Below are 23,484 nucleotides of genomic sequence, written 5' to 3'. Positions count from 1 at the left end.
CTCACCAGTGAGATATCATTGTTTTGGCAGATCACAGTGAGTGTACAGGTATGCTGGTCAGATGTCATTGTTGTGGCAGATCACAGTGAGTGTACAAGTATGCTGGTCAGATATCATTGTTTTGGCAGATCACGGTGAGCATACAGGTATGCTGGTCAGATGTCATTGTTCTGGCAAATCACAGTGAGTGTACAGGTACACTGGTCAGATATCAGTGTTGTGGCAGATCATGGTGAGTCTACAGTTGTGCTTGTCAGGTATCATTGTCATATCAGATCACGGTGAGTATACAGGTACACAGGTCAGATATCATTGTCGTGGTAGATCACAGTGAGTGCACAGGTACGCAGGTCAGATATCACTGTTGTGGCAGATCACAGCGAGGGCACAGTTGTGCTGGTCAGGTATCATTGTCATGTCAGATGACGGGGAGTGCACAGGTACGTAATATCATTGTCGTCGCAGATCACAGTGAGTGCACAGGTACGCAGGTCAGATATCATTGTCGTGGCAGATCATCGTGAGGGTACAGTTGTGGTTGTCAGGTATCATTGCCATGTCAGATCACGGTGAGTATACAGGTAAGCAGGTCAGATATCATTGTCGTGATAGATCACCCTGAGTGCACAGGTACGCAGGTCAGATATCATTGTCGTGGCAGATCACAGTGAGTGCACAGGTACGTAGGTCAGATATCATTGTCCTGACAGATCACAGTGAGTGCACTGGTACGTAGGTCAGATATCATTGTCGTGGTAGATCACAGTGAGTGCACAGGTACGTAGGTCAGATATCACTGTCGTGATAGATCACAGTGAGTGCACAGGTACGCAGGTCAGATATCATTGTCGTGGCAGATCATGGTGAGGGCACAGTTGTGCTGGTCAGGTATCATTGTCGTGGCAGATCACAGTGAGTGCACAAGTATGCAGGTCAGATATCATTGTCGTGGCAGATCATGGTGAGGGCACAGTTGTGCTGGTCAGGTATCGTTGCCGTGGCAGATAACAGTGAGTGTGCAGGCACGCAGGTGAGATATCACTGTTGTGGCAGATCATGGTGAGTGTACAGATATGCTGGCATGTCACATATCATTATCCTCACAGATCATGGTAAGTGTACAGATACGCTGCCAGGTCACATATCATTGTCTTGACAGATCATACTAAGTGTACAGATACGCTGCCAGGTCACATATCATTGTCCTGACAGATCATGGTAAGTGTACAGATACGCTGCCAGGTCACATATCATTGTCCTGACAGATCATGGTAAGTGTAAAGATATGCTGCCAGGTCACATATCATTGTCCTGACAGATCATAGTAAGTGTACAGATACGCTGCCAGGTCACATATCATTGTCCTGACAGATCATGGTAAGTGTAAAGATATGCTGCCAGGTCACATATCATTGTCTTGACAGATCATGGTAAGTGTAAAGATATGCTGCCAGGTCACATATCATTGTCCTGTCAGATCATGGTAAGTGTAAAGATATGCTGCCAGGTCACATATCATTGTCTTGACAGATCATAGTAAGTGTACAGATATGCTGCCAGGTCACATATCATTGACCAGGCAGATCATGGTGAGTGTACAGATATGCTGCCAGGTCACATATCATTGGCTAGGCATATCATGGTAAGTGTACAGATATGCTCCCAGGTCACATATCATTGTCCTGACAGATCATGGTAAGTGTACAAATACGCTGCCAGGTTACATATCATTGTCCTGACAGATCATGGTAAGTGTACAAATACGCTGCCATGTCACATATCATTGTCCTGTCGGATCATGGTAAGTGTACAGATATGCTGCCAGGTCATATATCATTGTCCAGGCATATCATGGTAAGTGTACAGATATGCTGCCAGGTCACATATCATTGTCCTGACAGATCATGGTAAGTGTACAAATACGCTGCCATGTCACATATCATTGTCCTGTCGGATCATGGTAAGTGTACAGATATGCTGCCAGGTCATATATCATTGTCCAGGCAGATCATGGTAAGTGTACAGATATGCTGCCAGGTCACATATCATTGTCCTGTCAGATCATGGTAAGTGTAAAGATATGCTGCCAGGTCACATATCATTGTCCAGGCAGATCATGGTAAGTGTACGTACTGTAGGCCTATAGGGCATGCACATGCAATACATTTCATAACCTTAATCCTTGTTCTGCAAGCAAAACAAATCATAAGTGGCAAATAATCAATAGGGCTCGAAAAAGAAAGCAACTTTTCTCACCTGTTTTCTGTATTAGCTAGTAGCTTAATTACGCTACAGAAAATTTATAATCATCATTATATAAAAACTACATACTCCTTTAAATGGCATTCACATGTTAACATACACTGTAGTTTATTAGTCACATGGTTACTCAGTGACAGGATACGCAAATATATGCTGTCAATAATCCTGACTTCGAGCCCATTATGAAGATTATTATCACGACATATTTGCGTATCCTATCGCTGAGTAACCATGTAAAAAATTTATCCTGCAAAGACGCAACAATTCGGTGCAGAAGACTGACGTATAGATGAATCGCTACAGCGAAGTGACCATTGTATTTACAACCCAACCAAGGGAGATAACCTACAGAGCAGACACATATGATGTCACCTGCAGGATTTGAGAATATATCTGTACCTCACGTGACCGTTGTTGTCCAATGAAAACTGGAGTATTTTGTCTGATACAAGATAGTCATTTATGTACGACAAGGAGGATTGATTAGGTGATAGTAAATAGTTTTAGCCTCTCATTAATCCATCCATGCAGGTATGGTGGACACATCTTGTGAGCAACAGGTGAAGCTAAAAGATTACCTGGAAAGAACAAAGATGAACCAGGTGTATATTTATAACGGAGCTGATGGACAACTGGCAACCTCCTACAGATATGAGAACAAAAGCATTGTCCCCAACACACCACCAGGTAAGTGATCCATTATACCGTGAGCTAGAGTCATCTTGGAGTTTGACAAAAAGCATGTTAATAATGCAAACTTTTTTTATATTGTCAACTGCATTTTTATCTTTTTATTGACTTGACATTTATTTATGTTTAAATGCACATTGGCATATTCACTTTTATCTTTAAAGTGGACACACGGTAAATTAGTATTTTTGCTTTTGCATTTTGTGATAAGTGGATATGGGGTACATATACTTGTAGGTTGCTATATTTACTTTTATATATAAGTGGACATGGTTAAGCAAGTGTTTTCTTAACACTTTTTGCAGTTGCCTTTTCAGGTAAGGAAAACCTCTTTATCTCATGCGAGTCCACGCTCTGATATGTTTATGTTAGTTTTGGTGTCTGATTTAGAATCCACTGAGGAGTACCTGGAGATGTTGCAATGTATTAATGAGTCTCACCTGAGAGTTGTGGATAAGAAGTACTCTCCAGTGCGGAACCACTATAGGAACAATGATAGAATACCTGAGATATTGCTCCAATCGGATCCGGGCTGGCTGGTCAGCAGGTAAGCTGTCAACAATTCTTTTCAGCCATGTCATTGGTGATTTGTGCGCTTTGTTTTCATGTCATTGTACATGAAGTTGTATGCATTTATTGTTAGATTTTCTGGGCACATTTAGTGTAGAATAGAATTTTGTGTTACATTGTCTGCATGTCTGTCAGTAATCTTTATCGCATCACGAGTATATTTACAGAATTATTCCACTTTATAGCGTGACAAAATTTGGTTATTTGTGCTTGCCAGTGGAATAGAAAAACATGTTAAAATACCTTAAACTTGTTTTAAAATCTATCGTTATCAGTATGTCTATTTTTGCATCACTTTAGAGTTTAAAATAGGATGATACTGTGTATTTCAGATAGCAACACAGTAAATAAGATCTAATGGTATTGCCTGTTAGTCACTGGGCTAAATTGGCGGAATCTTGAAGCTCTGAAGCTGTTGACTGTGCACATGGTGAATCTCTTGTTCATCTTTGGTTGGGACTGTTTCAGCCACGTTTTGTTTTGGGAATTACATGTACTCCCCTACATCAAGGACTCTGATTTCATATACGTGTACATGGCATATAGACCTCTGAAATTTGCTTAATGATAGGTCATACTGAGGTCAAAGGTCAAGGATACTGAGAGGTCATGCATGTGCAAAAAATCTTGCTACCAAGTTTCCAAATAAACTGTTATTTCAAATTTCATAAAACTGGGCATATATATATATATATATATATATATATATATATATATATATATATATATATATATATATATATATATATATACGGTTGAATGCTGAATGAAGATAAAAATTGGTCTGAATTAAGGTCAGAGTCATGCAGAAATTGAAATTTTTTGGGAAGAATTGTCTTGTTCAAATCTTTCCAGGTTTCTGTCTTTTCACTTAGACAGTGTACAGTGTCTGTGTATGGCCTAGTATGTTTCATTATTTTGTATATATACAGGTCTGTACAATTTCTTTCATGTATGTCATAAGGCTTAAGATCATGGTCATTGATGGTCACCCGAGCCCTAAAAATCTTGTCAACAAGTTGCCGTGTAAACTTTCTTTTCAAATTTCGTAAAACTTAGTATATATCATTTCTACGGTTACATTGCGAACTGAATGTCTCTTGACAAACACTGGCGCGACGGTCCAGGTCATCCAAAAATTGAAACGTCCGAGCGATTATTTTAGTGTTTGTCATTCGCAAACTTCTAGTGTTTTTTTCCTGGTTGTAGATTTGGATATAGTTGTAAAGGGGCCAGCCATGGCTGGGATAATCGTTTTTCTCAACTTGGGGTAAGTTTATCTTTCTGATAAGATATAACTCGTATGGTGCTGATCTTTGTATTAGGGTAACCCCCAGTGTTGTTCGAGATTACAATTGGTGTGAATTTGTATGTAGAAGTATTTCTGCAAACACAGTTATAAATTGTTTTTGTCCATAAATAATATTTTTTCATTGGAAACACAGGAACTCGTTTTTTCCCCAAAAGTAAAGTCGTATCTAGAGAGAAAATGATATATGGCCATAGTGTCTAATGGTTGTTCACCTGGATGTTGCCTATATCCTGAAAATAGTGAGAGCAGGAGTTCAAATCCCTTATTTGTATAGTGTCATTCAATTGGTTTGTCTTGGTGGGGGGGGGAGGGGTCAGGTTCCTGGTAATGTATGTTTCCTGGGATTTGCAAGGATTTTCTCCACCTATAAACTAGAGTGCACTCTGTTGAACGGAAACATTTTTGAGTTTCAGGCGTAAAACCCTGGCCATACATGAAATATAAAAAGGCGAGTAAAAAAATCGCATCAGACGATGTGATAAATGTACCAATTGACTGTTGGCAGAGTTTATTTGTTGCCCAAGGACCATCGTTCAAAAACCAGCTAGAAATTGAACCGTTTGAGAGCATTGAACTCTACAATCTCATGTCAGGTAAGTTCAGCTGTTTATTCACCATTTCCGCAGTAAGCCCCGTGATTTTGTGGCTGCACATGCAGATTTACGTCTACTACATGTAGGTTATTGATTGTTCTCAGGTTCAGGGTGTATCAGGGTTCAAGATTTAGTGAATATTCAGTATTCAAATTGAGGTTTAGTATTTAAGATGAACTAAATGATTAACTCTGGTTCTGGATTCGCCTTGTTTTTTGTTATGGTACATGGAAGTTAAATAAAAAAAAATTAAGAACAAATTAATGAAAATCAATAATTAAATAGAAGTTTTTTTATTTTAATGTTAACTTTAATTTTCAATAATTTAAATAAAATATTTTCCAAATACAATATATGTATTAACATCAGTTATATGTGATTAACTTTGTAAATCAGATATATGTCTCTCTGGTGTTTTTCACTCAGAGTTGTTGGGCATCACACCAGCTCCTAACAATGGAACCCCTGGGGCCTTGAACCACGTCCTCAAGTCCAGCAGACCCATACAGGGGTTCACTCCACGGACCACACCTGGAGTTTGCTCCTTTTCCTGGGGTGATTCTAACAGGACCAGGGCACTCAGCTGTTCCTGTAACAACAGCCAGGTAAATCTGCCCTGAAGGAGTACAAATTGCTCGAATACACAAGGTGTGGGTTCAAACCTGGCCTTGGGTAGGGTTTGTGTGGAATCTGTGCTCTCACCATATTCACTGAGCAGTGGCGACAATAAGCGGTTTACAGCACTACATTGGTGATTTACTGTGGGAACTACATTTTTTATGTGGTATTAGGCAGAACTGTAAATGTATGCTTTCAGATACATATCTCACTCTACTAAAGTCTAACTCTTGAATCCGGTGTAAATAAAATTGGTAATCCCTTGTAGAACAATATCAGTGAATTCATTTAAATCAAATAATGGTGAGGGCTTGAAATGTCTATTTTAAACTTGGCTGCCACAGATATGGTTAATGCCCTCTTTGGATCCTTGGGATATTCAACGTGAAAGGAAACATGACACTTTCCAGGAGACAAACCCGAAAATTAGGAACGTTTGTCTCTTAAAATGCCTTTATTTCAACCCCAGAATGGTCATGAAAATGTCACATGACGGTTGCCGCCGTGTAAGTGAAATGTTTTTTAGCACAGTTTGAAACATCAATCAGATAAATAATTAAGTAGTGAAGATAGTGAAATCTTAAAGTTTTTGTTTCAAGGGTTGGGTAAGCTATAGTTATTGAAATGCCTGCAATTATAATTGTAACACAGGCAGATAATCGCCAGATACAGACCCTGAGCAGTGTGAACACATCACAGGCAGCTGATGTCGAGTATGGGCCGCCACAAATTGTCTCCCTTGGAGAACAGAATCTCTGCTATTTGCAACAGGACGTCTTCACAACAGGTTTTAACATGGAGCTGCATCACCCCTGGTGGATTTTCTTCCTTCTGTCTTCAGCCACGGTAATCAGTTGTGAAATGGGAAATGCACAGTTTTCAAAATTCCTTGAAAGTGGAATTGAGCGCTTCATAAAAATCAGTTTTATGGTTGATTTTCTGTATAAAAGTACCTCTGAAGTGACTGCATGTAATGTGGCATGACGTTATAATAACGCAATCCCGACCTTCAACAAGCAAACAATTTTTAAAACTGATGACTATACATGCAAATTCAAGGTTCAGATTTCCAGGTATTGATCAGACTTTTAAACAGTTAATCTCAAGACCTGTGAAAATACTGCATCGTGCCTTTGAAATTCAGTCTATAGCCATGTTACCTGGCAGTGAGGAGCCCATGAGTCTAAGCTCTACACTTATTAAGGAACAGTTTATCAAGAAATTGATTTTCCACACCTTCTGGAAAAAACTGTGATATTAATTTGGAATGGTCTGCTTATTCATTATAGTCATGCTTTGTTTTCATTGCAGTAAACTGCTCCAGATAATGTCTGAATTTGATCAGATTTTACGTGTAGGTTCGTTGTATGTAACCTTGTTTGCGGTGATTCCATTTTGTAGTCACCTCCAGATGATACAGCCAGTGAGGCAGACTGTGTACTGGATGACCCCAGAGTTCCTCTTCCAGCAGAGTTCACCTGTTCAACGACCACCCCTAATCTAACCTTGACCTCACTTCTTCCTCAAGGTCAGCTATAAAATATGATCATTTCACTCTCAGAAATTTAGCTTTATATAGTATATTTATATTTCCCACGTTTCCTCCCACCATAATGTTGGTCGCCGTCGAATAAGTGAAATAGTCCTGAGTACGGCGTAAAACACTAATCAAATAAATAAATATATTCCCTACAGAAACCTGGCTGGCATTAAAATACTGATTAGTACTGGTAATAAAATACCATTAAAAGGCTACTTCAGCCATAACCTTCACCTGAGCACATAACCTTCACCTGAGCACATAACCTTCACTTGACCACATAACCTTCACCTGAGCACATACATAAATGCTTTAATTTGTGATGACGTTTCACTCAAATCCCCTGAATGAAAGTCTTGATCATTTATTCTTGTCTTCATACTTTTAAGGTTTCATTGGGAACTACTCAAAGCTTTCAACTGCTTCGGTGTTGATGTACCGCGGTTTTAAAACAGGTAAAGTGTCATCTTAATATTCAGATACTTAAATCTTTAAGTGTAAACAAAAATAAGGTATTTTTCGATACAGTTATCTGTACTCTGTTGATGGCAGTTTCTTTTAATTATTTTTTAAATATTTTTCCTTTGAAAATATATTGGCAAAACAAACACGAATTAGATAAATTTTGCTGTTTGAATTTTTGATTTTCATTACACTACAGTATCCATCTTACATCCAACTCTTCTCTTTTTTTTGTCAGGAATATGGTCTAGACTATTAGCAATGGTACAGAAGTGGGCAGGCTTTCCGTTACCCATTTCCGTGACAACAGGACCAATCTTTGATAACAACAGTGATGGCTTGGCAGACACACCTCAACAAATCAGGTACTAACATTGGTAGAATGATGCTTATAGTTTCCTTCTGGCAAATAAACCAAACCAATCAATGGAGAACTTGCAATACACCTTTCTGCTTTTCACCGAGTGATTTATACTTTATCGTTTTTCCCTTCAGTATGTTAGATCTTTGTGTATGCACGCTAATGAATTGCAAGACGTAGCTACATGTAGTAGACAAATGCTGCAGCATTTGAGCAGAAAATGCGTTTTTACGGAGTTCTGATGTCAGCATATCCCACTGAAAAGCATTAACGATTTTTTTTACTACTTTCCCAGGTATATCAGGTATATGAACATCCATTTTCTTAGAACATAATTTTTTTGAGAAGTTATGTCAAAATAATACTATTGTGTTAAGTCTTTTAAATTTAGATTTTTGCAAAAATCATGTAAGTTCCAGGACTTAAACCAGCCTTAAAGAATACATGAAAATTAACTCTAATTGAAACTTATGGTTTTTAGGAAAATGGTGAAAGTTATGCCAAAAATGAGAAAACGTTTTTCATTTTTAGTACGCCTGTATAAAGTCCTTTCAAAGCTAATGCGGTACCCTGAACGTTGGCGTCAGCGTCCAATAATAAAGAAAGCAATTTTAAACAAAATGGTATCTTAAAGTACTACAGGGATCAGCTCCTGGTTTGCACACATGTAGAGCACAATAACACGAGGGAAATATTCCATCGTTGATTGGATGTGTGCATATTAAGTACCGTAAGTCACTTGGAGTTTAGCAGAAAATTTCTGGCCGAAAAGTTGTCGATTTGAGTTGCTAACATTTCGTTGCTCACTGAAGCGTTTGGCACGACTCACTCAGCACAACACACGTGAGACGTGCATTCTGGCAGTAGATGTGTAGCGATTCTACTAGAGCTAACAGTTGCATGTTCAGTGAAGCATGATCATGTTTACTGGTGTTGTCACAGGCATGTACAATCTTGTGAACACACTCCTCAGACCCCAAGATGTGTCCAATTACTAAGAATCACAACCAGACACAAGGAATCATAGGGTACACTTTTTAAGATCATCGGCCAAACTCTACGTGATTTACGGGTACCGCAAATTACTAAATTCTTGACTAAGTGTATTATGTATTTTAGAATCAATGTTGAACAAAATGCTAGGGTTGATATCTTAAAAAATATTGTATGTATTGACCTGAAGTTTTGCCTGCATATAATGCACACTGCCGCAAAGGGGACCATCGATGATACTTTGTGAGCATATTAATTATCGTAAATTACCAAATTCACGATTTCAGTATGTTATGTATTGGCCAAAGCTTCTGTTTTTATTATGTTAAGCTGTTTGTTAGGTATTGAGCATTGTTTTTTTTATAGTATGGAGCAAAAGTACCTTCAAATAAATATATCATTCAATCAAAAATCCGTTCAAAATGTTTGCTAGATTTGCATTGCCCTCTCACATTAAGCATTTCAGGAATGGTGACTTCTTTGTAGAAATTCAACTGATGCTCAAGAGGAAGAACTTCCGCTAGCCACTCATTTTTACCTGTCATTAGTGAGGTGTGAGAAGTTAGTTACTGGCAGCTGTGAAAAGTATGGAGTTTTGTCATTCGTCTTACCTCATCTAGATCACATACCAGATTGTTGGGTAAGTTTGTCATCGGAAGTTATCTGAGGTTATCTGAGGTCTGAAGTGCAAATATTCCAAATTTTGGAGGATTTTTGTGACCTCTTGCGAATGGTATGGGGACATAAATATTTGCACTTGTGTGTCTGACTTAACTAGCTAGCCACACCTTCGGAAGACTTCTAGCAATCCACCAACCTTCTGTTCAGTAGATGGGTATTTGTAACCATTGTGCCTTGTGTTTGGGTCAGATCGAGGCTATAGGCGGGTACTGTTTTGGAGGCCATCTTGGCGAGATAATCTATGTTTTGGGTGGAAAGAGCATTGAAGTCAATAAACCCATACAGGTTGAATTCTATGTGTTAAGGACCATTTTTTAAACAAAATATTAACATGCTGAAGAAAGATGGATACGGAGGATAAGTAAAGTAATAAAGGGTCTGTTTAATTGAAGAGGGATACCTGTGACTTTCTGAAGCCCGTATTCATTCCAGAGCTGCAGGGAGGATTTTCTAAATCCAGGTTTGACTTCAGTGAAAGTACAAAATGTGACTTTATGCATTTATTTTCAGAAGACAAATATGTTGAAATTTGAACCTTAATATATGGGGTCACAAATGAGCAATCCAATTTTCTAAGGTTTTAAATTTTGACTTCAGTAAAAAAATTGCTTTTATGGAATTAGTCTCTTTTTCGTAAAATCGCCATGATAACATACATGATAGTTTACAATTATAAACTTAAGTTAGCCAAAGATTGCTGTGTGGAATAGGGCCCTAAAGTTTCCGGTTTCTGAAATTAAGACATGTGTGCCCAAATGCCCAAATGTCTCATTTGCTGACAGTAATCTTCCTGTTGCAGTATTCAGTGTATCTGTACCTATCCTTAGAAGTCAGTCAAGGGGTTTGTCGGGTTTACTTCGGGCAGTGTACTTCGGTTCATGAACAAATACCAATCAGTCAGTTTTATTATAAAATTTTGTCATGTATTCAGCGATGAGAGAGAAAAAAGGTGAACACTAATATTCTGCCTGATTGGCACCTTGACTAATATGCTCTCTTTACAATTATTACATAAGTCATAATTAGTACTTCTCTTTTCTCAACAGGACTCTACGGGCTATTTGCTTGACAATGTGGTTCGGATTCGGGACATCGAACTGTTAACAGGTTTACAATTTCTCACACAAACAATACCGCCTGAAAGAGCCTTGAAACTCCGTCTGTATTTGCCAACAGCATTGTGGAATTCAACTTAATCCATTCCAGTCGTCAATAATCAAAATACGAAAACAAAGTACTTAACAATACGTGTATAGTCAGCATGTTTAACAGATTTCGTATCATATTTTTATCTTTTGGAATTGATAAATACAGACCTATATTTTGTATATTTCGTGTGTTTATACATGTAGCAATTCGTACATGACATTGCTGTGAATGGAAATGGGTAATCAGATTTTGTATACCAGGGCATTTTAAGGTTGCAAAGTACAGCGGGAGTTTGTGTCATACCCCAAATGTTGGCATCAGCATCCATGTTAAGGGTGCTGTCTTGAATCAAAAAGTACAGCATGTACTGAGCTCTGCTTTTGGACAAGAACATCACAGGGACGCCCTACTCAAGAATATTTCACTTTTACGACGGCGGCCAGCATTTTGGTGGGAGGAAACCAGGCACAACCAGGGGAAAACCCATAACTCACAACCCACAATCATCTGCAGGTTGCTGAAAGACCTTCTCACTTACGGCCGGAGAGGGAGCCAGTATGAGCTGGACTAATACAAAGGTTCAGTTGATAAACATAAAACAAAGCAACACAGAAGAATGAAGCAGAGAGGCGACTAGTAATGAAATATATTTTATTACCTTTGCTTGTTCCATCACCTAAAGACCAGATACATTATTTCTCTGAGAATGTTTGCTAAAATATGAAGTAATATACAATATGTAATTCTGTCATGTAATACCATATATACATAATAGAAGGTATATTTTATAGGTATCGGGGACCTTTGTAATACTTTGATGCAATTTGTGCATGTCTCCACTGGCGTTCTTAAAAACAAAGGGGTCGTGTAAATCAATGTCCCTGAAACAGACGCATTTCTGCTACATTTAATAAATCAGGTAATAGATTACCCAATTTAGAAATACACCTGACTTTTGGATGACATTTGCATACACGTATTTACTGTGAGCAAACGTTATGGCCTTTGGTATGAAGATCTAACTGATGTTGACTGGATTTATGGAGGTAAAAGGCTCGTGCCAATATTGGCTTAAATTGATTTGGGACCTCCTGCCAGTTGCAATCCGTCAGTATTTGTTTCTTATTCAATATATAATATGGTTACAAACTAAAATAGCATATAATTAGTTGGATTTAGAAAGTTACAAGAGGAAAATAGAAATCGTTTCGTGACAAGAGCCCCGCGAAAGTCTGCTTCACTGTCTACAGCTTTCTTGCACAGAAGAATGATAAAGTCCCCGGGTTAACAGGCAATGTTGATTGTCCACCATCTTGCGAAATGTCATTCAGATTTTTCAGTATTTTTGGAATGATGTTTGCTTCAACATTTGAACAGTAATACTGTTAGATTATATATCAACATTTTTTTCTGCTCCCTCATATTCTTGACGATTATCAAGCTCGCCAATTCCATGCCAACTATGCCTGGAATACGTATGCCGGCTTTCCTTTGACCCCTAATCCGGTGACCTTGAACACTGACCCAGCCAGAGACTCTGTTGTCTTGAATTCTTCATCCGTAACTCCGCTGCGTGCACAGGTGATATATAACTCGTCCAGGTTCTTGCCACCAAAACAACAGGACGTTGTACGGGAAGCGTTGGGAACACTAACCTCCTTTAGCACCTTACCTGTAGAAAAACAAAGTAAAGTGAATTGTGTAAGATCTGATGATAAAGGATCCTATACAGTGTTAAATGTTAAGAATAGAACATTTTTTGGGTCGGGACTATCTCAGACCGATGTGTTCAGTGGAAAACAACTGCAGTCCTTTAGCAGTGAGTCATACTCCTGGGCAAAGGAGCATACCAATTACATGCCAAGCTTTGAAAGCTGTCGCAAAGGTTGCAAAATGCGTCATGTGTATTTGCTATGATGTCGGACGTCTGTATAGGTACCCAGAACCCACCACTCTCGTTGTACACAAAATGATAATGAGTTAATGATCCACTGAGCAATAGAACTCACTCATCTCTAAACAAGCTTCTTACTGAACATTAAGTTATGAAAACATCATACAATGCACGTAATACTCCTCTGCTGTAAGTAGGGCCGAGGTGGTGCCTAGCGCGGCGTGATGACCCAGGAGTCTCCCATGAATGCGGCAGATGTGAGCTCAAGTCCAGCTCATGTTTGTTTCCAGCAGCAACCTGCGGATTTCTCTGGCTGGTTTACCCTCACCATAATGCTGTCTGTCGTCGTATAAGTGAAATATTCTTGAGTACCGCGTAAAACACCAAGTAAATCAATCACAATTCCTAGATACCTCGGCGTCAGGTGACAATAAGCGGGCAGCGTTGTTTGTGTAGCAGTCTAACATTCATTGAAGATTAGACCACTTGTCTTCCGCCAATATGGTGTGCATACCTGTAGTTACATGTTTGAAATTTCGCCAGCAACTTGGCAAAGTTCGGTGGTTGACGCCTGGCACTCCAGTTCCTCCCATGAAACTGAGCGCTATCAGAAAACTTTTTAGTTTCACCGTTAAGAAACAAACAAATTCATAAGCGGAGTCGCAAAGGACAGTGTTTTCCTGCATAAATCAGGATTCTACTGGTGGACTCCGAGGTCTAGTGCTTTTGTATTGTTTTAATGTAACTGTATGCTAAATGTGATTGCACAGCACTGTGAGTAATTCTAGGCCAGTGAGTCTTGCAATTAACATCATTGCATGTTACCTAATTTTGCTTCAGCCATGGTGCTAGGAATGTGTAAACTGCTACTATATATGCATTTACATGAACAGTTAGAACAAAACCCTGACTGAGCTAAACTGACAACAGGCCGTACTTCACCGGTTTCGTGTGACCATTTGCCAATTATCACACTGTCGTTGATGCTCTGATCTTACCGTCTATGCTGTACGTCTTATTTATATCCACAAGATAATGGAGGCACAGGCTTAACGACCTTGAACAGATAAGCTGAGGTCAATGTAAAACAAACGGGTCCTTCTACACAACTAGATGCACGTGTGTTGGATGAAAGCTTACGGCAAACTACTTGACGTGTCCAAGAGATGCGGTGTTCACATACATGTCACTGGATATAGAACGATCACAATTAATGACTTAGAAAAGCATTTACCAAGGTCACAGAAATATGATTCTTCAAAATGCTTGAGTGTACATTTGGTATACTAAGTTCGGTAAACCGGGATAAGTGTGTTGAAAAGACGAGGAGAGACGAATCGATGAACAGACGACATACGCTACGACATTAGACCCTATTCGCTAGTTTAGGTCGAGGGCAAAACTGCTCATTTCAGTTTCTTCGAAACACAATAACTCACAAGTGAGTCATATGCTATGAAATGACGTGCCCCCCCCCCCCCCCCCCCCATATCTGCTTACCTGTCTCGGGATCGACCCGGATGATTTTACCCTTGGAGTAGCAGGCCACCCACAGCTTGCCCTCCGTATCGATCGTCATACCGTCAGGAAGACCATGGTGATTAGTTTTACCGTCACCAAAGTTCATTACCACTCGTTTCGAACCTGTGCAAATGAAAATGAGAAATTGTTAGTGACGAGCATTAATTCATCATGAGGGGCAGTCAGTTTGGAGGCCCTTTGGGGACAGTTTATTCTGTAATTTCATAAATATTTACATTCCCAGACAAGCCCTGGGGTATATTAACTGAATCTGTTTTATTTTAATATCCAGTTTCCATTTCAGTTAAAATTTTAAATGTGATTGAAGTGCATATTTTTCTAATCGTTGGTTTATTTTCAGCATAAACATGGCGGTTCCTCACTGTGAAAAAAACAATTAAACATGTGTAAGTAATTAGTGTACACTTTTAAAACCATGTAGTTCAATGTTATACATTAATCATTTAACCAAAAATATCCGTTAAATATAAGCTTGAAAAACATGTTTGCCCTTTTGAAAACTCGACATTACCAAACACTTACCCAGGTTTCATCATGTGTTTACTGATGCCGGAAATACGCAAGGAATGTTCAGGGCGCGCGCGTCTGTTTAATCAATATCCAAATCGGGAACCATACCAATAAATAAATCGTCATTATTCAAAAATATGTATCTCGGTTGCCATTTGATTGCAACCGTTCATGTAACTGTTTAACACTTCGTCGATTGAGCCAACAATTAGGGATAAAAGGCTTAACTCCACATTGGCAATATTTCGGCCATATAAAGGCGACCAGCAATTAGGACAGCCAGACATCCAACCATTGCAGTTAGATACAAGTTAGCACATGTTCAAGGAAAGCACTATTTTGGCGCTCCGAAGTTGACATAATTCATAACCTATCACGGGAAAACGAACTTGAAACCTCTTGAATCCTGGATTGTATCTGAGCGTGCATATGCTTAATTCCCCGGATCAAAAGGATCGGACGACACAATCAATGAATACTACTGTGGTGATATCTAAAATGTTTTTCAGCTCTTACATACACGACGGTAGAGTTTCTTCAAATGTATGTGGACACTCTTATCCTATAACAAGCGTCACATACCGGCGCAAAGGAGTGAATCTTTAGCCAAATGTCCGGGAAAGGTAGAGGAATATCCAAGACCAAAAGGCAATCGACCGGGGACGGCCCCGTAGGCCTGTTGACCTTCACACACCTCACGGGTGAAAAAAAGTTGAAAATACATTTAAACGGACAAGCTGGATTAATCTATATTGGTGTATGCAATGTCACTTTCATCTTCACTGGAAGTCAGGGAAATTCTCTGATATATAAGGAACTGTGAAAGTGACATGGCTAGAAAAAAAAATTGTTCATATGAAAAAAAAATAACAAGATTAAACGTTTCAGCTATGTTTTTTTAAGTGTTGCTCAAGAGATAACTGACCAGTAGAAATGCACAGTTATGTCGTGCTCACGGGATCTTTGTTAAGTCGTTTGCACAGTTTGAGAGGGGCCGTCATGTGCCGGTACTTGTGTTGAATCCAGGTGACGTTTATCTTATTGATTCAATAGCACACAGATTCCAGGGGACAAAACTGATAAGTCAGTCTGGTTGATTTCGTGGCGTCATCTTAGTCCATATGTCAGATAGGCCCTACTTGACATGACTTAGTTCGTGACCAATATCTCGCACTGAACTTTGCCAGAGCTATCGCCTACATCACAAAAGCTTGTGATACCATATATAGGGTTCTGCATGGCGGAAACCACCGCGACCACAACGTTTACTCACAATAATCAGCTTATATAATACATTTAAACAGAAGCGGACTTAACACCGATATACCTATATGGCCTTGAACTATCATACTATACGCCTATACGAAATACAATAGTCCTCAAGACGCCACCGGTGCAAGCGCAAATTCGCGATATATACCTACAATATACTATGTATAGGTTTTCGTGTCGTCTCCTGTTAGATGATAGGCGATCGATGTCGATTAACCGACCGACTTCATAAAATATGGAGCTAGTTATATAGTGGAAGCTAAGCATTCAGACGCACTTGATGAAAAACAGTATCAAATCCACGACAGGTCAGCAACCTTCTGATGGTAGTGGCTCCCCACCGCACTCTGCACGGTTTCCTTCGATCATATTCTAAACCACCGCAATTCTTCAGTATGGCTTAGAACACCGGTGAAACAAATAACCGGTGCCAAATCCGCGATTGACATTTGGGGGGATAATATATTTGTATGTACCCAATTACACTGATGTAATGTGCTACCCTCTATCCCTATTCAAGTCTCACCCGTGTTGATTGTTCCGTGCTCTAAATCGTAGTCGTAGGCGAAGATATTGCCGGGTAAGGAATCTATGAAGAACATAGTTCTGTTGTCTTCGGTCCAGGCAAGGCCGTTAGAGATATTAAGCCCAGACAGGTGACTAACCACTTTTTTCTGTTTGTCTAACGTATACAGCGATCCGGCGCCCATTTCCGGTTCGGCTGGCCTCACTTCACGACCCATCGTGCCTGAAGAAGTAAAACAACAACCATGTACATCTATTTCGTTGCTTATATACCGAAAATGCATCTCTCGCACAAATTTAGAAATGGTAGCAAGGCTACCAAACAGCTAGCCTATAAGGGGCACATAAATGCAAAATTTCAGCTCCATTCATAGCGCACTGAAATCGTGAATATGGTCATTAACGGTAATACATATGCACAAGGAGCATCAGTGATGGAACACCCTTTGGTCATTGTGCTTTACATGCATATAAAACTTCAGGTCAATACATGCAGTACTTTTTGAGATACCACCCCTAGCACTTTGTGTAACATTAATTGTTATGCATAATACACTAAGTCAGGAATTCAGTAATTTACGGTATTTAATAAGTATACACACCTAATCATCGATGGAACATCCCCCTCGTGTTATTGAGCTCTACATGTGTGCAAACCCTGATCTAAGTACCTGCTGTACTTTACAAGATACCAGCCCTAACATTTTGTTTAACATTGCTTTCCCTGTTATTGGACGCAAACGTTCACGGTGCGACATAAACTGTGCCTGTACTTTGTACAGGCGAGGTAAAAATCATATAATATGAACTGAGTCATGCATTTTGCCCGAGCTATCACAAAGGTTGACAAAGTGACATGCTATTTTATTCTAAGGGCGCTCACTGTAATCAAATTCTTCTGTTGGAAGACAAGGCTCAAGCAAATGAAATGCTTTTTGTTGACAATTTGCACTCTTTTTATACTTTTCGCAAAGTAGGTCGAATGCCTTTGAGAGGGTAGACTTGTACCTTTATATCCCAAAATTACATGAACTTTGTATGCATATACACAAACCATCGTCCATAGACTGCAAGACTTAGGACTATAAACAAGCAACGTTAACGAATTATCGTGACAGATCTCTATAAAGTATCAGGCCGAATGACACCCAACCTAGTCACTTTATATATATGCTGACACCGGGTGAACCAGGTTCCTTGCCCTTACTGAGCCCAAAGCCTGGTGTGCTTACAACAATGAAGGAACTTTCATATATCGATGTACATACCAGCCCAGAGTCGTCCTTTCGGGTCGCATTTCCCATCGTTAAATCTGTTATTTTTACCCTCATCTACTTCGGCAAACTTGGTATAGGTGTTTGTGTCCCAGTCTAGATGCCCAAGGGTGCTACCAACCGACACGATGTAACCCCCGGTACTGCTAGGCACTATGAGTGTGGCCTCTCCGCCTGGTGAAGATACAATGTGGTTATGCTATACCTCGTAGAGTAATTATTGGTTTCCATTGGTCAATACACGGTCACATGATTTATTTATTTATTTGATTGGTGTTTTACGCCGTTCTCAAGAATATTTCACTTATACGACGGCGGCCAGCATTATGGTGGGTGGAAACCGGGCAGAGCCCAGGGGAAACCCACGACAATCCGCAGGTTGCTGGCAGATCTTCCCACGTACGGCCGGAGAGGAAGCCAGCATGAGCTGGACTTGAACTCACAGCGACCGCATTGGTGAGAGACTCCTGGGTCATTACACTGCGCTAGGGACTTAACCAACTGAGCCACGGAGGCCCCCCACGGTCACATGATATCCCACAAAACATGATATTATTCATTTATCTGACTGGTGTTTTAGACCGTACTCAAGAATTTTTCACTTAGAGGCCTACGTCCTCGGCAGCATTGTGGTGGGAGGAAACCGGGCCGGGCCGGGGGGAATCTCACGACAATCCGCAGGATGCCGCAAAACCTTCCCACGTATGGCTGGAGAGGGAGTCATCATAAGCGGAAATTGAACTCAAAGCGGCCGAATTGGTGAGAGACTCTTGGGTCAGTGCGTATGATATTAGGAGAAAGTACTGGGAGAGTGTGGAGACTCCCAAGTTATATCCCAAGTGCACGTATGTCTGTTTTATAGGCCTAGGCATATGCCCATAACGTTGAAAGATAAATCTAAAAATAGTTTATTTTATTTTGACCATATCGGTATTGCAGGGACAACATTCATGTAATGCGAAATTCGCTTCTCAACGTGAATTTAATTTAAAATGATAGGAATGACACGGGAACACAGTTCTATCCAATAACCAGCAAATCCCGCATGAAAGCGTGATTCCGCCTTACATGAGAAGATAGGCCAGGATTGCGCTCCATTGTAGGAAACTGATCCAAATGCTGGCATAGTGCTGACTCTCTAAAACTCTCCACACATGCCGCTTAAACATATGCTGTCCGTAACATTACGTGCACATAATTACCTTGATGACGCAATGTCTATCGCACAGTCTGAAACCTAACGTGCCAGTAATTACTATAACGGTATAATGTCTAGCGTGTTGTCCGCAACATAACGTGAACATACTTACCACGGCGTGATGTCTACCGTGCCGTCCGTAACATTACGTGCACATACTTACCATGACGACGTAATGTCTACCGTGCCGTCCGCAACATAACGTGCACATCCTTACCATGACGATGTAATGTCTACCTTGGTGTCCATAACATAACGGGCACATACTTACCAGAACGACGCAGTGTCTACCGTGCCGTCCGTAACATTATTTGCACATACTTACCATGACGACGTAATGTCTACCGTGCCGTCCGTAACATTACGTGCACATACTCACCATGACGACGTAATGTCTACCGTGCCGTCCGCAACATAACGTGCACATCCTTACCATGACGATATGTCTACCTTGCTGTCCATAACATAACGGGCACATACTTACCAGAACGACGCAATGTCTACCGTGCCGTCCGTAACTTTATTTGCACATACTTACCATGACGATGTAATGTCCACCGTGCCGTCCGTAACATTACGTGCACATACTTTCCATGACGATGTAATATCTACCGTGCCGTCCGTAACATTACGTGCAAGTAATTATCATGATTACCGTACTGTAGCTAACATTATATACGTGTATGTGCACGTTAACGCTACTTTCCCGTTGTGTAAAAGAACCTTGACTTCAATGCGAGTTTTGTACAAGACATTTGACCTTTGACCTTGACACTGCACGTACCTTGCATGTGGAGTTTCTGGTCCTCACCAGTCGCCGAGTTCCACCTGTGGACGTCTCCGGCTATGATGTCTACATAGAGTAGTGACTGTGAGGCATCGTCCCAGTGTGGACCCTCCCCTGTGGTGGAACAGGAATTCTTAAGCACGACCGACACGGACATTCTGGCGATATGAGGGGACGTGACAGGAGCTTCAGAGGGAAGACCACTGGTGGTGTCTGAAGACAGACAAGACTGGAGAGGGCAAAAGACGCACGGTACGACGAGACCTTCGGCAGGAACTGTGGACAGATCAGAAAATAGCACAGACTGATCAGCACTTGGCCTAGCAGATAAGCCTAGCAGATAAGGTAACACGGGGTTATCAGTTGTAATGGGCAGATAAGTTGTAATGTCGCTTGAGAGTTATCGTATACGAAAGGTGTCGCTGACATATATTTGCCTACAACACTTCCGTGTGTGTTTCTCACGTAATGCGATGGTTAACCCAAAGCTAATCTAGACTACAGACTTCGACGCAGACAATTTCACTAAAAAACCGGCTCGAACCCTACCTTATTTTTGCTATCCACCGATTCCCTTAAAATATGTCAAGGCCAGCATTGGTAAACCATCTTTCAACAGTAATCCAACCGTTTAAACTTTCGAATAGAACCAACCCATATCAATGTCTGCCATGTTTGGATTTTTTTTTCTGGTCTTCGGGTTGGGTGATGAGCCGCGAATATGTTATCCCACCCAACAGTCTGTTTACACGGGCCATGTAATTCTTGAAGAAATGTTGGATAGGATAAAATAAAAAGGATGGTCCGACTTGGGTCTAGCTTTACATGTAAGTCTACCCCAGAGTCTGATCAACCTGTGGGTCAGCCTGACATGTCATGCCAGTCCAAGTGCATCAGTACCTCATTTTTGTCCCACGAGGACACTGGCGCAGGCGCAATGTATATATGTTCTATAAATATTTTGTTCTATCTAGATGACACGCTGTTTAGGACAACTTAAAATGCCTGCATCACTAGGGCGCTTTTCACCAAGAACTTACCCCATTTCAGCGCCGTCTTGTATATGACTACCTATTATGGTCTTATAAAGCCCTGTTGCAGTAAATTAATGTTCAGTTTTCAAGGCCATGGTTGAGATAAAATCTGACATTATTTTATAGATTAATTTACGTCAACTTAATTGCTTTATAATTAGTCATTTCATGCTCAATAAAAGGAAAAGACGATTTGGTCGACGTAGGATTTACCATTATGGTCGACTTGGTCGATCGGGTAGTCTTGAGTAAAATTAAGATTGAGTAGAAGTTTGGCGTTCAGTTAATGGTTTTTTTTTTGACAGGAAAATGCTTTCAAAAAATTCAGTCAAATCGATTCATATCTGACACTTTTTGGTCAGTTGGAAATGTGAGCTTTCAGCGTGACGTGCACATATATGCAAACCATGCACGCTGGTTGAAGACTAGTGGTCTTCAGTGAACTTCAGACTACACAAACGGTCGCACGAGCGTGATAGGTACGGTAAGCATTTTAGATATTTACCTCAAATACACATAATACGGTACATATAATTTAAAACACAGTTCCTCGTACAGTTCCACTTTGCACCTGATGTTAGATGTCAACGCCAAACTTGAAAGTTTAAGTACTAAATATACTATACCTTATACTATACCTCAAACAGTACACACAGGTCTCCCTGATTTTAACCATACGGTTTTGAGTGGGTTTTTTTTTTTCATATTTGATTATATTTAGTCACAATCTGACCGGTAAGGAAATATTTATTTATTTGACTGGTGTTTTACGCTGTACTCAGGATATTTCACCTATATGACGCCAGCCAGCATTATGGTGGGTGGAAGCCGGACTGAGGCCAGCAGGAAACCCACGACCCTCCGTTGATTGCTGCAGAGCTTTCAACGTACGGCTGGACAGGAAGTCAACATGAGCTGGACTTTAACCGAGATGCTCTTGGGTCATTCACCGCGCAGGCACACTTACCACCTGGGCCACGGAGGCACCCCACAATATAAGATACATAGATCCCATGAAACTATATTACAAAGTTTTTTTTTTTTTTTTTTTTTGATTGTTGTTTTACGCCGTACTCAAGAATATTTCACTTATACGACGGCGGTCAGCATTATGGTGGGTGGAAACCGGGCAGAACCCGGGGGAAAGCCACGACCATCCGCAGGTTGCTGGCAGACCTTCCCACGTCCGGCTGGAGAGGAAGCCAGCATGAGCTGGCCTTGAACTCACAGCGACCGCATTGGTGAGAGGCTTCTGGGTCACTACGCTGCGCTAGCGCGCTAACCGACTGAGCCACGGAGGCCCTTTATTACAAAGTTCATCCCATAATAACCATGATATAAGCAGGCCTAACTTTCTAAATATAGTCCATCGTATACTTCCAAGAGCACAGGCTTGTGCCAGCCATGGCTAAAAACCATTTTAACAGGAACATGCGAACGTCAACAGTTTAAATATATTGGTGTTAATATTGAAGAAGATCTGGCCCTGGGGAGACGTAGGCTTTGTATAGCCTACACATATCCTGCAAGTAATCCGAAATATTACCAGCCTTTACTCGAGGGGAAACCCTGTAACTTAACATAACATGCCATGTAGACTGCATACACTACACCAGCTCAGCGTATATACAGCTCATATGTTGTCATTGACGGATACGTGTACATGAAGATGCCTACAGATCATCGGGCACATAGCGCCTTCTATCCACCATACCGTTGTACTACTTAAGTCATGTTTTTGAGAAGTGACCAAATTATCCTGTGCATGAAAGGCTTAAACAACGTCAATACCCACCTGTGCGCCAGCTGAGGATATAGCTTATATGCGTCTTCCCGCTTTGAGTTGTACTCTGCTATAATGGCCAGTATCGGTGCTATCTATATATGTATTGGATGTAGGTCAACCTGACCTATAATACAACGGTCTGCGTGACCTAGAACCTGTTTCACATTGTACTACAGAGCTGTTACCTCATGATACATGCTACGTGCTTGTGTACGCTTATAGACACATACTGACTGAATAATGACCTCTCTATATAACCCCGCTGTGTCGACTAGTAAACCGGAGTCCCATATACACCGCCCTTCACAAACCCCGAAAGCCGTGAGTTCGATCCCAGCGGTGGTAAAATACACATTTTTCTTTACAAAAGCGCAAATTAAGTCGCCTTACACTCAGCTCCTATGTTATAAGATAGAGTGTCAAAACCGTTA

The 23,484-nt window shown here is 40.5% G+C and overlaps 2 protein-coding genes across 3 annotated transcripts in view; one reads left to right on the top strand and one right to left on the bottom strand.

The window, feature by feature from the left end:
- LOC135470602 (uncharacterized) overlaps positions 1 to 11,410 on the top strand; it is a 60,845-nt gene extending 49,435 nt beyond the window's left edge. Inside the window, exons 41-51 of the mRNA XM_064749638.1 lie at positions 2,794 to 2,949; positions 3,343 to 3,499; positions 4,732 to 4,792; positions 5,340 to 5,427; positions 5,854 to 6,032; positions 6,697 to 6,891; positions 7,447 to 7,573; positions 7,975 to 8,040; positions 8,286 to 8,412; positions 9,888 to 10,041; positions 11,129 to 11,410. Coding sequence (XP_064605708.1) covers positions 2,794 to 2,949; positions 3,343 to 3,499; positions 4,732 to 4,792; positions 5,340 to 5,427; positions 5,854 to 6,032; positions 6,697 to 6,891; positions 7,447 to 7,573; positions 7,975 to 8,040; positions 8,286 to 8,412; positions 9,888 to 10,041; positions 11,129 to 11,278 — 1,460 coding nt within the window. The 3' untranslated portion in view covers positions 11,279 to 11,410. The remainder of the gene's footprint in view (positions 1 to 2,793; positions 2,950 to 3,342; positions 3,500 to 4,731; positions 4,793 to 5,339; positions 5,428 to 5,853; positions 6,033 to 6,696; positions 6,892 to 7,446; positions 7,574 to 7,974; positions 8,041 to 8,285; positions 8,413 to 9,887; positions 10,042 to 11,128) is intronic.
- LOC135469846 (regucalcin-like) lies at positions 11,319 to 23,145 on the bottom strand. 2 transcript variants are annotated; one of them, XM_064748461.1, is made up of 6 exons: positions 23,063 to 23,145; positions 20,231 to 20,509; positions 18,243 to 18,422; positions 16,976 to 17,197; positions 14,626 to 14,769; positions 11,319 to 12,903 (listed from the first exon to the last, which is right to left on the bottom strand). In XM_064748461.1, exons 2-6 carry the CDS (start codon positions 20,388 to 20,390, stop codon positions 12,692 to 12,694), a joined length of 918 nt encoding a protein of 305 aa, XP_064604531.1. In that variant the 5' UTR covers positions 20,391 to 20,509; positions 23,063 to 23,145; the 3' UTR covers positions 11,319 to 12,691. The 2 variants fall into 2 exon arrangements, with proteins under 2 accessions (XP_064604531.1, XP_064604532.1); XM_064748462.1 differs by lacking the exon at positions 23,063 to 23,145 and adding an exon at positions 20,783 to 20,925.
- Positions 23,146 to 23,484: the final 339 nt, after the last annotated feature.

This window comes from Liolophura sinensis, chromosome 7, assembly GCF_032854445.1.
Source record: "Liolophura sinensis isolate JHLJ2023 chromosome 7, CUHK_Ljap_v2, whole genome shotgun sequence".
Lineage (NCBI taxonomy): Eukaryota > Metazoa > Mollusca > Polyplacophora > Chitonida > Chitonidae > Liolophura > Liolophura sinensis.
This window is presented reverse-complemented; position numbering and strand designations above follow the sequence as displayed.